The 15,504-nt window shown below is 49.0% G+C and overlaps 1 protein-coding gene across 17 annotated transcripts in view; it reads right to left on the bottom strand.

Moving 5' to 3' along the window:
• The window catches only part of Ccdc136 (coiled-coil domain containing 136), a 32,876-nt gene extending 17,372 nt beyond the window's left edge, over positions 1-15,504 (bottom strand). For 11 of the 17 annotated variants that reach the window (XM_052722224.1, XM_052722232.1, XM_052722227.1 and 8 more), the window contains exons 1-7: positions 15,377-15,504; positions 14,535-14,642; positions 12,283-12,537; positions 12,123-12,197; positions 4,914-5,234; positions 1,461-1,572; positions 542-710 (exon numbers count right to left, since the gene is read on the bottom strand). In XM_052722224.1, coding sequence (XP_052578184.1) covers positions 542-710; positions 1,461-1,572; positions 4,914-5,234; positions 12,123-12,197; positions 12,283-12,537; positions 14,535-14,642; positions 15,377-15,434 — 1,098 coding nt within the window. In that variant the 5' untranslated portion in view covers positions 15,435-15,504. The remainder of the gene's footprint in view (positions 1-541; positions 711-1,460; positions 1,573-4,913; positions 5,235-12,122; positions 12,198-12,282; positions 12,538-14,534; positions 14,643-15,376) is intronic. The other 6 variants (XM_052722237.1, XM_052722236.1, XM_052722238.1 and 3 more) reach the window with 2 other exon arrangements.

Below are 15,504 nucleotides of genomic sequence, written 5' to 3'. Positions count from 1 at the left end.
ACCCTGTCTCGAAAAACCAAAAAAAAAAAAAAAAAAAAAAAAGAAGTTGAAACATAAAACACTGGCAGTCATTTCCCATCAAGTCGTTGCACTATACAACTGTGTGTGTTACACGTCCACACAACTGAGTAGGCTTGTTTGTACTAGCATCACCACACGCCTGTTCAGTAATGTGCTGCACTACAACATCAGTAGGGATAAGAACTTTGCAGTATTCATATAATTGTATGGGACCGCTACCATATGTCTGGTCCATTTTTGTTTTGTTTTTTTTTTTTATTGAAATGTCATCACATGACACGTGACTATATTTCTATCAGTCAGGCGAGTCCCCAGGATACCATACTCTGCCATAGTGCATGGCTCCTTTGTTAGCCTTAATCTTACTACAGGCCAGGAAGAGGTGAGAAGGAGGCAGCAGCCGCCTGCCACCCCACCCTTTGCAGCCTACCCGCCTGCCACCCCACCCTTTGCAGCCTACCCGCCTGCCACCCCACCCTTTGCAGACTACCCGCCTGCCACCCCACCCTTTGCAGACTACCTTGATCTTCATGTCCTGCATCTGCTCCTCAGCTCCCAGCAGCTGCTGGCGCAAAAGCTCCATCTCAGGATCAGGCTCTGGGAAGTCCAGTTCTGAAGTCTGCGACTCTGCTGACGTCATGCTCTTTAGCATCTGGGATTCCAGCCACTGCTCTGTTGCTCTTCGTGTCCTGGAATCCAGAACCCAGGGCTCTGTTGGGAGGAGCTCTCTGCCTGGTATCACCAGTCAAGTGTGCTCAGGCCCAGCGCTTCCAGTTTAGGTCAAAATGACTAAAGAGCCTTTTATTATGATTCACCTCTCAAATAAATGTGTTGAAAAGATTACACAAAACCTCCAGCACCTCACTGTATGGGCGTTTTGACTTTGGGACATGCTAGGATCTTGGTTTCAAGACTGGGCCTGATGTCAAGCCACCTACAACCTGGAGATTCTATACCAGTGATTTTCAACCTGCAGGTCATGAGCCCTTTGGGGGTCGCATATCAGATATCCTGCAGATCACATATTTACAATTTATAATAGTAGCAAAATTACAGTTATGAAGTGGCAACAAGAATAATTTTATGGTCAGGGTCAGCACAACATGAGGACCTGTTAAAGGACCACAGCATTAGGAAGGCTGAGAACCATTGCTCTATGCCATTAGACCAAATCCCATCTGTGTGACAACAAAGGGTCTGTCTCGGCTGATCTAATATAAAGCAGAGCTAGCTGGTTTCCAACGCCAAGAATAGGGGAAAACTACATTTTATAGCTCACTTAACTACAGTTCTGCTACAGTTTGGTGATATTCTGAGCCAGGCCCTTGGGATCACATAGAAGTGACTGCTCTCCAGGAGCAAAGGACCGTTCATGACCCGGCCTCTGCCTTCCGGGAAGGCCCAAGACAGTGTGCAGTCCTCCTTCCTCCTGCCTGTACCTGTCACTCTCCAGCTGGGCGAGCTGCCCTGTGAGGCTGCTGTTGCTCTCCTGCAAGGTCTGGTACTCCTCGTTCAGGAAGTGGTACCGCTCCCGAAGCTGGTGCAGCTCTTCTGCAGAAGAGAAGCAGAGAGAAAGAAGATCTTCAGTGGACGGAAGCATTGGTGAACATCCATCCCCACGTTTTCATGGATGGAAACTCAACAGCAAAGGGCGACACGGTCTCTCTTTTCCTGAGGCACAGAAGACAGACCCTGTGTATTCATCCGTAAAGCCCCAACTGAAATATCGTCTTGGGCTTTTAGGAGCTCTTGAAGGTTTAAGTCAGTTGAATTTATTGTATTTATAATTTATATATATTTATTTATAATTACCTCCCCATTATCCTTTTTTTTTAGACAGTGCCTCGGGTAGTATAGGCTGATTTCTAACTAACCTTAAACTTCAGATCTTCCTGCCTCTACTTCTGAGTGTTTTTTAAAAAAAAAAAAAAAAAGCCACCAAGACTGCTTTTTTTTTTTTTTAAATTTCAATGTGGTACTGGGGATCAGACACAGAGCTTCACGAATGCTAGGCAAGCACTGTAGCAACTGAGGCACAGCCACAGCCCCCATGAGGCTTTGGTACAAAACCCTGAGAGATGTGAACTGCCAGGTCTGCCTTTCAGAGACAACCCACTCATTCTGAGTGTCCTTTATTTCCTGTATCATCACACTGAAGACACTGGCCTGAACACAATCCAAATAGTCCTTGTTGGTTTTTTGTTTGTTTTGGGTGGGAAGAAATGGTGTACTGGCTGGTTTTGCATGTCAACTTGACACAAGATAGAGTCGTCAGTTGAGGAAACGCCTCCATGAGGCATGGGCCCAGCCCATGGTGGGTAGTGGTCCTGGGTTCTGTAAGACAGCAAGCTGACAAACAGGGGAAGCAAGCCAGTAAGCAGCGCTCCTTCATGGCCTCTGCATCAGCTCCTGCCTCCAGGTTCCCGCCCTGTTCGAGCTCCTGTCCTGACTTCCTTCGGTGACAGCTGCAATGTGGAAGTGTAAGCTGAATAAACCCGTTCCTCCCCAACTCGCTTTATGGTCCTGGTGTTTTGTCACAGCAATAGAAACCCTGACTAAGACAAAGGGTGCTCGGGATGAAACCTAGGGTCTCACACCATATGTGCCACCGTGCACGCCACCGCCAGGCCACACTCATCTTCTGCCAGGCCACACTCATTTTCCTTCATCCGTTGACAGAAAAGCCCATCCCAATCTAAAATGCTTGAGAGAAGAGGTCTGAAGGTTGAAATTCCCCAATTGCTACAAATACCTAAGTTGTATCTCTTTATGAGTAAGAACCATCAGAACTGCAGGGGTGGTTCAGCCTTTAAGAGGGCTGCTGCTTTTCTACAAGAGTGAGCTCAGTTTCTAGCACCCACGTTGCCTGGCTCATAACCACCTATAAATCCAGCTCCAGAGGATCCAGTGCCCTCTTCTGGACTCAGCAGCTACCTAAACATGTGACAGACACAGACACATATGCTTAAGCAAAAGTAAATAAATATTTAAAGAAAAGAACAATATTCCTGGAGCTGGGGGATGGCTGAGTGGGTAAAGTGCTTGCTTGTATAAACATGAGCTCTGATTCCCAGTAGCTCCATAAAAAGCCAGGAATGGCAGATTATGTACCCATAATCCCAGAACTAAGGGTGTGGAGACCAGAGGGATATCCTGGGGGCTCACTAGTGAGCCATTCTAACCAAGATGGTAAGAGGCAGGTAGGCAACATCAACCTACGGCTTCTAGAGGGCTTCCCCACCCCCAACACACATGCATCACACACTCCAATACACATGAAAGAATCACAGCACATAGCACACTAATGCTCCTGACATGTAAGACACACTAACTGGCCTTCATTACAATACAAGACATACTTTATTTGCCAGAAGACTCAACATCCCTGAACATCACTTCTAATGTTTCCTTTTTATTCCAATCAGAAGTTCTTAGACAGGTCCAGGCGGTGATGCCACACACCTTAAATCCCAGAATTTGAGAGGCAGAAGCAAAGAGATCTTTGTGAGTTTGAGGTCAGCCTGGTCTACATAGTAAGTTCCAGGACAGTCAGGGCTCTGTAGAGAGACTCTGTCTCAATAAATAAATAGTTAGCTTGAATTAAATAATAAACAAACAAACAAATAAAAAGAAGTTCTTAGACTATTGAAGATTACTATGGGAAGGCAGGAAACCTTTAATGAGACCTGTGCATGAAGCATTGGACGTGACGATTTGGACCTTCATTTCATCTTTGAAACAGCCCTTCCTGAGACCCTCCCCCCCTAAAAAAAACCCTTTAACTTTAGAATAGCTTTAGACTTACAAAACAAAGAAGACAGTACAAAGTTCCCTGGGAGAATCCTCCCCCAGGTTCCTCAGCTATTACGCTTCTTATGTTGACATTGCCCATTTGTTATGATGAAGAAGCAACATCATGATGTTGTCATGATCAACTCCACTTGTCATTTAGGTTTCTCTTTCCCCGAGGCCCCTTTCCTGTCCTAGTGTTCCATTCTGCTGTAAGACTTGGTTAACCAAGTTGGGTTCCATATTCCAGATACAGAAACGAAGCTTGGAGAGAGGTAATAAGTTGACTAAGCTGACCCTGCTAGAGCTGAGTTCCTTACTCCGGCGAGGTCCACTTCAGCTGCATCCTTGCCCTTGGATTGCCTCTCTAGCACTGCCCATCCAAAGGCACTTCTGAAAAGCTTAATACAGCCGGGAAAACTTGCAGTTCTTTGACTTCCTTGTGGACTGTCTCTGCCTGACCTGGCCCAGTATAGGGCCTCCATTATACCCAGATCATAAATCCAGGCCAGGATAAAGGCTAACCCTCTGATGTCATGAATCCTAGCAACTAGCTGGGAGAGTCTGAAAACAGGGCTCGAAGCTTTTGAGTACCACATGCATTACTAGAAATAACCTCTCTTCCTCTCCAGCTGTCTTGTGCTCTGATTTGATGCCTCCCAAAATTTCTACTCTGGGGAGGGCTAAATGAACCTATGAATTAGCATTCTGGATCTCGGACTCCGGATTAGAGGCCTAAAAGGGTTCAGGCAAAAAGCCACGACGCCACAGCAGCAGGAAGGGTTTCCTAAGGTGGCAGGTCCTTCTGTAGCCACCCCAGGCCTTTTTTTCCCCCAGGGAGTACTTTCCCAGAGTCAAATCAATGAGTATCCAACAGCTCTCTGTTAAGAATCTCCAGGGAACATCTCTATGGCACTAACTCTCCCACCACCATGGACCGGTTAGATAATGGCTGAGTGAGTTTTTCTCTCCAGTCTGGAAGTAAACATGGAGAATTTTTTTTCTAGAGGTTTCTAATGCATAATCTAGCATTACTATTCCACCATCTTGCTATCTATGATGTCCTCTCCTCTGTTCAATTCTGTAAACAGAAGGTCTCATACCTTGTAGCCCAGGGAAGTCTGAGATACTTATGTCAGATGGTTCGGAGGTCTTCAACTGCATTTCTGCACGGAGCGAGGCAATCTCCATCTCATAATCCCCTCGAATCCGTTCCACGTCATCAAGTTCGTTCTGCAGCCGGCAGATATCTTCCTGCAGGGAGGCGATTTCACTCTCGTGTTCACTGGCAGAATCCGCTGCAGCCTGCCGTAGATTCTGGATCTCCGCCTGGGCCAAATGCAACTCCTGCTCCATTTCTTTAAATTCGCTTTCGTTCTTATGCTCTAGCAGGGAAATCTCCTCCTGCAGATGTTGCAGCTCACCTGCGAAACCCAAAGGTTGAGGGTCAAGAAGGTACGTGAGTGAGCTGAGCGTGTTCTGGAAGCAGAGTTCAAGACAGAGTTACTTCTTGTCTGGAAACTACTGACCACCTAGCCTTCACCTCACCAGAGAAGGAGAGCATTATAATGACGAGAACGAAAGGATGCCGAGAAGGGACTAGACAGTGACTCTGTGTAGTAAAGTGTGGTGGAAAGGCAGCCTTACACTCACAGCACGGGTGTGGGCTAGTGTGAACAACAAGTAGGAAGTGCTAGGAGAACACAGCACAGAAACGCCGCCGTAAGAAAACCATTACTTTGTATGCCAATCTAAAAAGTAAAAGAACATTTAAACAACTAGAATAGTACTGAGTGTGCCCAAAGAACCACTTGCAGTTAAAAACCAAGAGTCCTAGGTAAGGGGACTTACATCTGTCATTCCAAAACTTGAGAAGTGGAAGCAGGAAGATGAAATATTCAAGGTCATTCTCAGCTATGTTGTGAATCTGGGTCCAGCCTGGGCTAGGTGTTCTATCTCAACAAAACAAAATACCTAACAGTCAGTATTTTATCAGTGTCCTAAGTCTTTCTAAAAATTCCATGTCTAAAAAAATGTTCAGAATATTTTCAGCTATACATCCTGGGAGCTTATGACATTCAGAGCCTCGGAGCCCCAGAGGCTTCCACTTACCCCAAACTCCCTGTAGGCACAGGATGCAAGACAGCACATATTTAGAATTCAAGGTCAAGTTATAAAAGAAGTTCATCATAAAATAAAACATGGAATAGTAACCTACATGGCAACTGATTACATCAAATTGTTTGAATCAATTCACCAAGAGGGGCTTAGCAGAAGCCAATCGGTGCCACTTTTAGATCTCCAAAAACAGTAAGTCAAAACAAACCTTTTTACTAACTAAAAAATATGGAAGTGTTTCCATGCTATATTAACTAGAAAGAAAAACAAATCAGATACATAGACATTTAAAGATACAGGAAAAAGGTCTATGCCCCACAGAAAGCTCTATGCCCATAAAGAGCAGTTGCTTCAAGGCTGGGAAAATGGCTTAGTAAGTAAAATATTTGCCATGCACACATAAGGGCCTGAGCTTGGATCTCCAGCATCCACATAAAACTCAGACATGGAGCCGGGCGTTGGTGGCGCACGCCTTTAATCCCAGCACTTGGGAGGCAGAGGCAGGCGGATCTCTGTGAGTTCGAGGCCAGCCTGGTCGACAGGGTGAGTTCCAGGACAGGCTCCAAAGTTACACAGAGAAACCCTGTCTCGAAAAACCAAACAAACAAACAAACAAAAACAAAAACAAAAACAAAACTCAGACACAGTGCCATGAGCCAGTGACCCTCGCCCTTGGGACTGGGGAGTAGGGGTAGGAGACAGGTCACCGGAGCTCACTGGCTAGCCTGTTTTGCTGAATCAGCAAGCTCTTGGCTCAGTGAGAGACCACTGTCTCTAAAAATAAGGTGGAGAATGACTAAGGAAGGCACTTGACGTTGACTCCTAGTCTCCACACTCAACACGCATACATTTGCATTCACACATTCACACGCACATGCATACACATGAACACACATGTGCCACACCTGCACAGAAAATACATTAAAAAGAATAGCAGTTGCCTCAGAGGAGTAGGATGACGTGTGGCAGGTATTTTAATCTCTCTATCATACCTGTGTTGCTTGATTTTCACGAGTTTCTACATTTTACATATGGATTATGCATCTCTTTTAATGTGCAGAGCAAATGTGCCAGAGCTTGTGGAACATCTGAGGTTTCTTTGGTTGTTTTGAAGACAGTGTCTCACTCTGTAGCACAGACTGGTCTCGAACTCGCTTGGCCTCAGCCTCCCAAGTGGTGGGATTACAGACGTGAGTCCCCATGTCTAGCTTTGCATTTCAAATTTCCAGATGTAGGTCGCCATTTGGAATGAGTGAAACTCCAAAGTGGAGAGTTAAAGGCATGGATTCCAGTAAGAATCCAGAAGTGGGGGCAGGATGAAGGGATTAGAGAGAAGTGGACTTCATTCTGCCCCATGTCCCAAACCCTGCTGGTTCTACCAAACATCCAGATTTCATCTTTTCCTAGCCCTGCCCTGTAGATGTATCCAACCTTCTTATTAAATAATAAACACAGAACCAATGCAAAGAAGAAAGCCAAGAGGTCAGAGCTAAGAGCTAAAACCTTACCCTTCCTCCTGCGGTGGTCCTACCTCTCCGAACCAGAGCTACCCCTGTGTTAAAGTCTTTATATAGAGTTCCTGTCCTGCCTTCTCATTGGTTGTAAACCCAACCACATGACCGCCTCCTCACAGCCTGTCTGTATAGGCCTCCAGGTTTTCCATGATTGGTATTAAGATTAAAAGCATGTGTATCCAATAATGGCTGTATCCCTGAACACACAGAGACTTACCCAGCTCTGCCTACCAAGTGCTGGAATTACAAGCGTACGCTACCACTGCCCTGCTTTCCTATGGCTTGCTAATAGCTCTGACCCCCGGGCAACTTTATTTATTAACATACAAATAATATTTTAATACAAATAAAATATCACCATACTGCCCCCTCCTACAAAAGAGGAATCTTCAAAGCTGGTATGACTCCTTGAACTCTAGCATGCTTTCCATTCTCACCTGGGTCTAAACTATGAAAACAGGGAACATGCCTGTTTTGTTCACCATTACAGCTCCCGTATCTTGGCAGAATGCTGCTCAATAAATATTTACTGTATTCATGCACAAGGGAGGGGCTTATTCACTCAATTTTTCCTGAGTTTTTTCTGTGTATCCAGAATTACACGTTCAAGAAAACCTAGGTGTTTCATAAGACAAATTGAAGAGCACGGTTGTACATGCCTGCAGTCCCAGTACTTCAGAGGCTGAGGCAAGAGAATCGCTTGAGCCTAGGAGTTTGAGACCAGCCTGTGTCAAGCTGTATGGGAACGGGCAGAAGGGAGAAAGGATCTGTTTGGATATATGGCAGATATCAATGTGAGTGGACAGCGTACACCAGGGAGAAGAGGTCTCCAGGCCTCCATCAAGCATGGGCACTAGGTTGTTTAACTTCCTGGATTTTGTTTTTAATTCCTTTACTAGGGGTTGAACTCAGCACCTCATGTATGATAGGCACTGAACTACATCCTCGGGCCCTAACTTCCTATTTGAAAGGAAGAAAACAAAATCAGCATGTTGCCTGCTTTCATAAAGTTCATAGCCAAGAGATGGGGAGCCCAACTACGGCACCCCACGACACAAATATACTCCACAGCACAAGCAGTTATGAGGTGAGATGCCAGATCCTCAGCTCAGTCTAGTTGGAGTGGGGGTCAGCTGGCCACAGTGATGAAGACCCAGGACCTGGGCTGGGCATTGGGTGCGGGGGGGGGGGGGGGGGGGGGGCGGGCGACTAACCTCCGTCTCTCTAGCATGCCCTCAAACCTCACTTGGTAGCTCTTTGGGATTTGGCTCTGTAAACTGCCTTCTCAGATCATGGGAGTCGGGGTAGTGATGGCTGGCAAGGAGCCAGGCCTATCCTGGAAGCCAGATGGGACCTCCCAGCCAGGAGTTGGAAAGGCAGGGACCAGGTTCCAAAGAGCTGGCGCCGGTTGACTGCGGGCTGGGGCCGTCGGGGCGCGGTGGAGGGGACTCGGGAGTCGGCTTGCCCGGCAGAGAAGGCGACTCGCACTTACTGCTTAAGGCCTGCATCTTGCCGGCCCCCCACAAGCGGTCTCCCAGGGGGCCTCCCGCCTCCCCGCCGGTGCCGCCCCGGGGGGGCTGTGGCGGCCGGAACGGCCTCTGACCACCAGTTACCTCTGAGGCCGCGAGCGCCCCCACTTGGCGGAAACGGGCAACGCGCGTGCGCAAGGACCCGTCTCAGGTTCCTCCCGCGGGGCGGGGTTTGGGGTGGGTTTGAGGTTTGCAGCCCCTCACCTGGGAATCCCTGAAATCTAGCAACAACTCCTTTTCCCCCTGATCTTTCCGATTTTCAGACTTCTCCATACAGGAAAGAAAAGAATGCTCTTTTCTTTTCAGACAGGGTTTCTCTGTGTAGCTTTGGTGCCTGTCCTGAAACTCACTTTGTAGACCAGGCTGGCCTCGAACTCACAGAGATCTCTCTGCCTGCCTCTGCCTCCCGAGTGCTGGGATTAAAGGCGCATGCGCCACCACCGCCCGGCTAAGAATGCTCTTTTTTTTTTTTTTTGGCTTTTCGAGACAGGGTTTTTCTGTGTAGTTTTGGTGCCTGTCCTGGATCTCGCTCTGTAGACCAGGCTGGCCTCGAACTCACAGAGATCCGCCTGCCTCTGCCTCCCAAGTGCTGGGATTAAAGGCGTGCGCCACCACCTCCCGGCAGAATGCTCCTTTCTAAGCAAAGACTAATACTTGACTCAACTGGACCTTCTCTTTCATTGTATAAATAAGATCAAGAGCTCCTTACCTTAAAAGACAAACCTTGTCCCTTGACCTCGCTTCACTGTCCCTTATTTCTCTTTAAAATGACTATCACCATGATCTGTACTCAGTTCTCCATTCGACCTCCTGTTTTCTCTCCAATTCCAACCCAGTCTGCACTGTCTCGAGGTTCTCCATCTCGCCAACTCCAGGGGCCTCCTCGCTTGCCCTGGCAGCTTCCCGCACAGTGGGTCATCCCTTCCTAGAAGCATTTTCTGCTCTCGGCTTCCAGGGCAGATGGACTTAGGGGTTCCTTCTATCACCGTTTCTCCTGTCCCTTCCTCCTCCTATCTTGGACCTCTACTTAGGAAAGTGGACCCTTTCTCTCCCCTCTGCTGTCTCTTGGTGTGACTGGATGCCCATCTCCCATAGGTTATAATGCTGTCTGTGTGCTAAACATTACCAAATATCTCATTTCCAGGCCTTGTTTCTCCCCCAGTTCTGGATTCACATACTCACTTGGACATCAAACTCATCCAGCAAAAAACTCTTAACTGGTTTCCCTAGTCCCCAAACTCACTTCTTGCCAACCTTTTCCATGCCAATTAGATATCACTGTTTACCCATTTTCTCTGGGTAAAGTCACGAAGGCTCCACCTTCAAAATATATTCTGAACCATCTCCATTTCTACTGCCTTAATTCAAGAAACCAATTGGTTAAATAGACTACTAGTACACTGGACTCCCTCTCCTCTTGATCTAAAGGACTCTTTTGGAAGGTTAGGGTTTTGCTCCGTGGTAGAACACTTGACAAAAGCCTTGGACTCAATCCCCAACACTGGAGGGAAAAGGCAAAGCTAAACTGAAAATGTAAAACGTATCAGTCACCGTCCTTGGGAAATACCTCCCATAGTGTCTACTTCATGGACAATGAAAGCTAACCCTATTGGCTGACATAACCAGACCTCTGCCTTCTTCTTGGCGCTCTCTCTGACCAGGGTCCTTCACATGTACTGTACAATGACCTTGGTTCTGTCCCCCCCCCCAACATGAAGCTCATTCTCATCTCTGGACCTTCGAAGTTGCAGTTCCTTCTGCCCAGTAGGTTCTTCCACCAGATTTTAATGGCTGGATCCTTCCCATTACTCAACTTAAGTGCCATCTTCTTGAAGAAGACTTTTCAAAGTCATCAATGTAAAGCTAACTCCTATGTTATCTCTGTCCACATATCACATATTTATATTGAGTTCATACATGTATTGCCTTTATTGCCAACTGAACTTGGTTTATGTTTTCCTTTAGAATTTCCTTTTTTTTCTTTCTTTCGTTTTTTTTTTTTTTTTTTTAATGAGACAGGGTCTCATAAAGCCCAGAAAGGCTTGAACTCACTATGAAGCCAAGGCTGGCATCCAATTCCTGATTCTCCTGCCTTTACTTCCCACATACCGGGATTACAGGCTTATGCCATCCTGCCCCGCCGTGGAATCTACTCTTCAGGAATTTGGTCAATTGTGTTCTTTGTTGGTCCTTTAAATATAATGGACCTCCACAGTTGACAGACCAGTGAGTTCACCCCATTCTACAGACAGGAAACTGAGACTCAGAGGGATAAAAGTGACCTGCCTAAGGTAACAAAATTTGTACATGCTAAAGCTAAGCCCAAGAGCTCAGATGACGTGAAACCAGCACCCACGCTTCTTCCCTCCCTGTGCGATGGGTCTCTGCCATTTCCCTTCTCTTTGTGACATTTCCTGCACCTCCCTTTGCCTACATCTTGTGCCCTTCTCTTCTGCTCCTCCTTCTGCACACTCGCCTGCTCTCACCAGGACAGCTTCCAGACCATTTTTTCCTCCGTTTATACTTTTCATGTGGCTTGATCTCAGCTCTCTCTGCGGAGTACCTGCTGTTTTCTAGGGCAGATCCTCAAAACCTTCCGGAAGCCCACAGAAGTAACAAAAGCTCCTTCTTTATTTGGTAGTCCAGTGGAATGTGGGACGCCTGCTTCACTGCTCCCTGAGACAAAGGGATGCAGGCTTTGGAACAGGGGATTCAGGGGCCACAAACTCAGGTTATTATCTGTTTCCTTCAAAGACACATGGAGTGTCCCCCAGTCACATCCCGTTGGCTCCCTGCTCTCTCCTATGGCCCCTGTCGAGGACCAGAAAAAGAAACAGAGCTAGAACTCAATCTTGATCACCTACCCCTGGCCCTGGATGGGAGAACAAGGCAAACAGGGATGTGGAGGGAGCGGGGAGAGGAGGCTGGGAAGAGAAAAGGGAGGCAAGAGAGAGGAGGTCAGGACCCCATGTAGAAGTGCAAAGACAGGAAATCAAGGCGAGAGGAGAATGGGGGTGGAGTGTGTGGGGGGGCAAGGAGAAGAGGAAGGGGTGAGAAAAGAAAGAAAAAAGAGGAGACTGGTAAAGGTACCGACTTATAGGTTTGTTTGATTAGGGTGGCCGGTGTCTGTCTAGACTTGGGGTGCAGTTACCTTGGAGCTGCTGAATCTGCTTGGTGAATACTTCTGCCTGCTGGGCACTGGCCAGCCGCTCATCCTCCAGGAGGCCTGCAGTGAGAGGGACATCTGGTTTGGAACTGGGGAAACACAGAGCCTTTGGGTCCAGCACCCCTGCCCGTTCACAAGTGCTCACCCTGAAGCTCCAGGGAGTCATCCTCATGCTGCCCGGCCAGCTCACGGGTCTCCTCCAGCTCTGCCACCAGCTGGAGCACCTGAGCCCTCAGCTCCTCCAGCTCCGTCTCCGTGAGGCTCAGGCCCCGGTGCTTGCTCACGGACAGGGAACCCAAACTGCCTCCTTTCTGCACTTGCTCTTCCTCCACCTCTTCCTCTTCCTCCTCCTCTTCCTCCTCCTCTTCCTCCTCATACAGAGCTGGGAGTAACACCTCCCCTAGGAGAGACAACCATCCCACCAGAGTCAGTCCTTCCAGAGTCACCACCCCAGGGTCTGGATAGTAGAATAGTGCCACCTGGTGTCCTCCAAGGTTCCCCTGGGCAGGACCGAGCTCACGGTGAGGCTCTGGTGGGTCCAGTTTGGAAGTACCCGCTCCCCTGCCAAGCTCCTCATATGGAACGTCTACAGCCTTTGCAGCATCCTGATGCTGGCTCAGCCACAAGAAGCTGACATAGGATACCTGGCATTTCTAGCCTGATCACGGGTAGTGGGATAAAGAGGCAAGAAAGGATTCAGACGACTCGACCAGCTGCGTATTTAGGCCAAATGGGACAAGGTTGGGGGAAAACAAACAAACAAACAAACAAAAGCAAGTGGCTTGCAAATATTAGCCTTTTCACAATAGGAAAGCACTGGGGGCTTGGCCTGTGGGTGAAAGAGGAAAACATTTGAAGGAAATGACTCTGAGTTGTTTACTGGATAAATGTGGGGGACCCTTTCAAATGTATGGTATCAAATACCGTTTTGGAATTTTTCACACTCATTTTTTTTCCTGTTGGGTACCATGAGGTCCACCTCTTTCCTGCTGACCCATGTTGGTTTTCAGGGTAAGTCTGAAGTTGAGCGCATGTATGAAAGAAAGCCAGCTGCCTTAACACATTTAAAAATTATTTATTTATTTATTTTATGCATATGGGTGTTTTCCCTGATTGTATGTCTGCCCATCATGTGCATGCTGTGCCCCTGGGGGTCAGAGAGGGTATTGGATCCCCTGGAACTGGAGTTATAGGATGTTTGTGAGCTGCCATGTAGGTGCTGGAAATCAAACACTGGATAATTGATAAGCCATCTCTCCAGTACTGTTAACCTATTTTAAAAACTGAATTGGAGGGGCTAGAGAGATGGCTCAGTGGTTAAGAGCACTGACTGCTCTTCCAGAGGATCTGGGGTTCAATTCCTAGCACCCACATGTCAGCTCACAACTGTCTGTAACTCCAGTTCTAGGGGATCTGACACCCTCACACATGTGCAGGCAAGACACCAATGCACATAAAGTAAATATAAATTATTTAAAACAAAACAAACAAACAAAAAACACTGAATTGGAGCCAGGCGTGGTCCCAGCACTCGGGAGGCAGATGCTGCCAGATCTCTGTGAGTTCAAGGTCAGCCTGGTCTACAGAGCCAGTCCCAGGACAGCCAGGGCTGCTGCACATAGAAACTCTGTCTCAAAAACCAACCAACCAAAAACAAAACACCTGAACTGGTACTGGTCCCATTTGCGGGCTGGGAAGCATCCTTTTACTGCAATGCAGTTGCCCTAAAGAGCAATCTTGCCTTGGTGGAGAGTGCTTTGTTTTTAAATTCAGAATCTCTGGTCTTCCCTTTCTAATACCAACAGCATACGGTTGATCTGAGACCCTTATATCATCTAGCCTCTAGGGGAGGCCTGTACTGAACTGTAGAAGGGCCTGGGAACACTTCACAGGAAGTCCTGGATACCTGCCCTGTCACATGAGTGTGGGGTTGGGAAGTTGGCTTCACCTAGCTCTCTCCTAAGCACTAAAACCGCAAGGCTCCATTGAAAGTTGACAGTGGTGGCACCACAAAGACCGTTCACACGCGCGCGTGTCCTGGCTTTTAAAAATAAGACAGCTTGGGATCCAGGTCAGCAGGCAGTGAGGACAAGCCCCCTGCTGAAAGGCGCTTCCAGGCTCTGTTCAGCAGGACCTCTTTCTGTCTGGCAGCTCCCCCAGGACACACAACCTGGTTAGCTGGGTGACTGGAGCCCAAAGGGATGTGCCCAAACTTCCATCAATGCCTGAGCCCAGGGGAGGCTTGGAGCTCTGCCACCAAGGAGGAGGGGCCTGAGATGAAGTGAGCGAAGGGCCATGTCCTGGCTCAGAGCTCTGGGGTCAGGGAAGGAAGGAGGATGGAAGGGAATTGGGGAGTAAGGTGATGGAAAGCCTCCACCCCCCCCCCCGAAAACTCACCCTCCATAGCTTGCATCCCACGGCGTTCCAGGGACCCCCAGCGCTGGCCTTTCTTCCTCTCGCAACCCTCAGATACCTCATAAGAGCCTAAAGTGGTTACTGTGGGTCCTGTGAGCAGGGAGAAAGTAGGCACTGTGGGATTCGAGAGAGGCTGGGGGCTGGGGGGGAAAGAAAGGGTCGTGTGTTCTAGTCTGGGAGCCCCGGAATTTGTAATCCCCCTGGAGGAGCCTGACTCACTCTGCCCAGCTCTGTGATTCTACTCCCTCCGCCGCCTCCCTCCCGCGCTCCGCCTAAGGAGAGGACCCCGGCCCGGCGCTGCCCAACCTCAGCACCCCTGTTCCAGGATGCTGCCGGCTCCTCTCCCTCGCCCAGACAGAAAGAGGGTGAGTGTTTGGCTTGGGGCACAAGGAGAAGAGGGGTAGGATGGGAACTACGAAAGAAGGGTTTGGGAGGATGCGGTGGCGCAAAGCAGGGAAGGGAGGGGCGGCCGGACCTGGAGGGAAGGGGCTGCAACCCAGGCCTCTCCTCTCTCCTCCCCTCCCTCTCTAGACCTCGCCCACCCCACCCTCACCCCGTGGTCCAGAGCTTCTATGAATCGGAAGGGTGCAGGCTCTAGAGCCGCCGGGCCCCCCACCACCGCCCCTCACGAGCTGGAGAGACGAGGTGGGGAGCGCTTGGGGAGTGACCGCTAGGGAGGGGACGGCCCAGGTCCAAGGATGGAGAGCGGTCTCGGGTGGAGGCCATGGTGGAGGGAGTCGACTCAGCAGCCGGAGCACCTGGGGGTCAGGAGGAGAGCCGAGGGGGGAAGGAGCCTGGGGAACGGAGGGAGGGGCGGCTCTGACCTGGGCTGGGGCAGCTCCAGCCCGCGGCTCCCGCGCCGGCCCCGCCGCCTGCCTCCATGGCCGCTCCCGCCGCCGCCGCCGCCGCCGCCGCCGCCTCCCGAGCAGAAGCCGCAGCCGCCGGGCCGGGG

Source organism: Peromyscus californicus, unplaced genomic scaffold (genome assembly GCF_007827085.1).
Source record: "Peromyscus californicus insignis strain IS unplaced genomic scaffold, ASM782708v3 Scaffold_6__1_contigs__length_162567912, whole genome shotgun sequence".
Lineage (NCBI taxonomy): Eukaryota > Metazoa > Chordata > Mammalia > Rodentia > Cricetidae > Peromyscus > Peromyscus californicus.
Note: the sequence above shows the minus strand (reverse complement) of the source record. Positions and strands in the feature narration are given on the sequence as shown.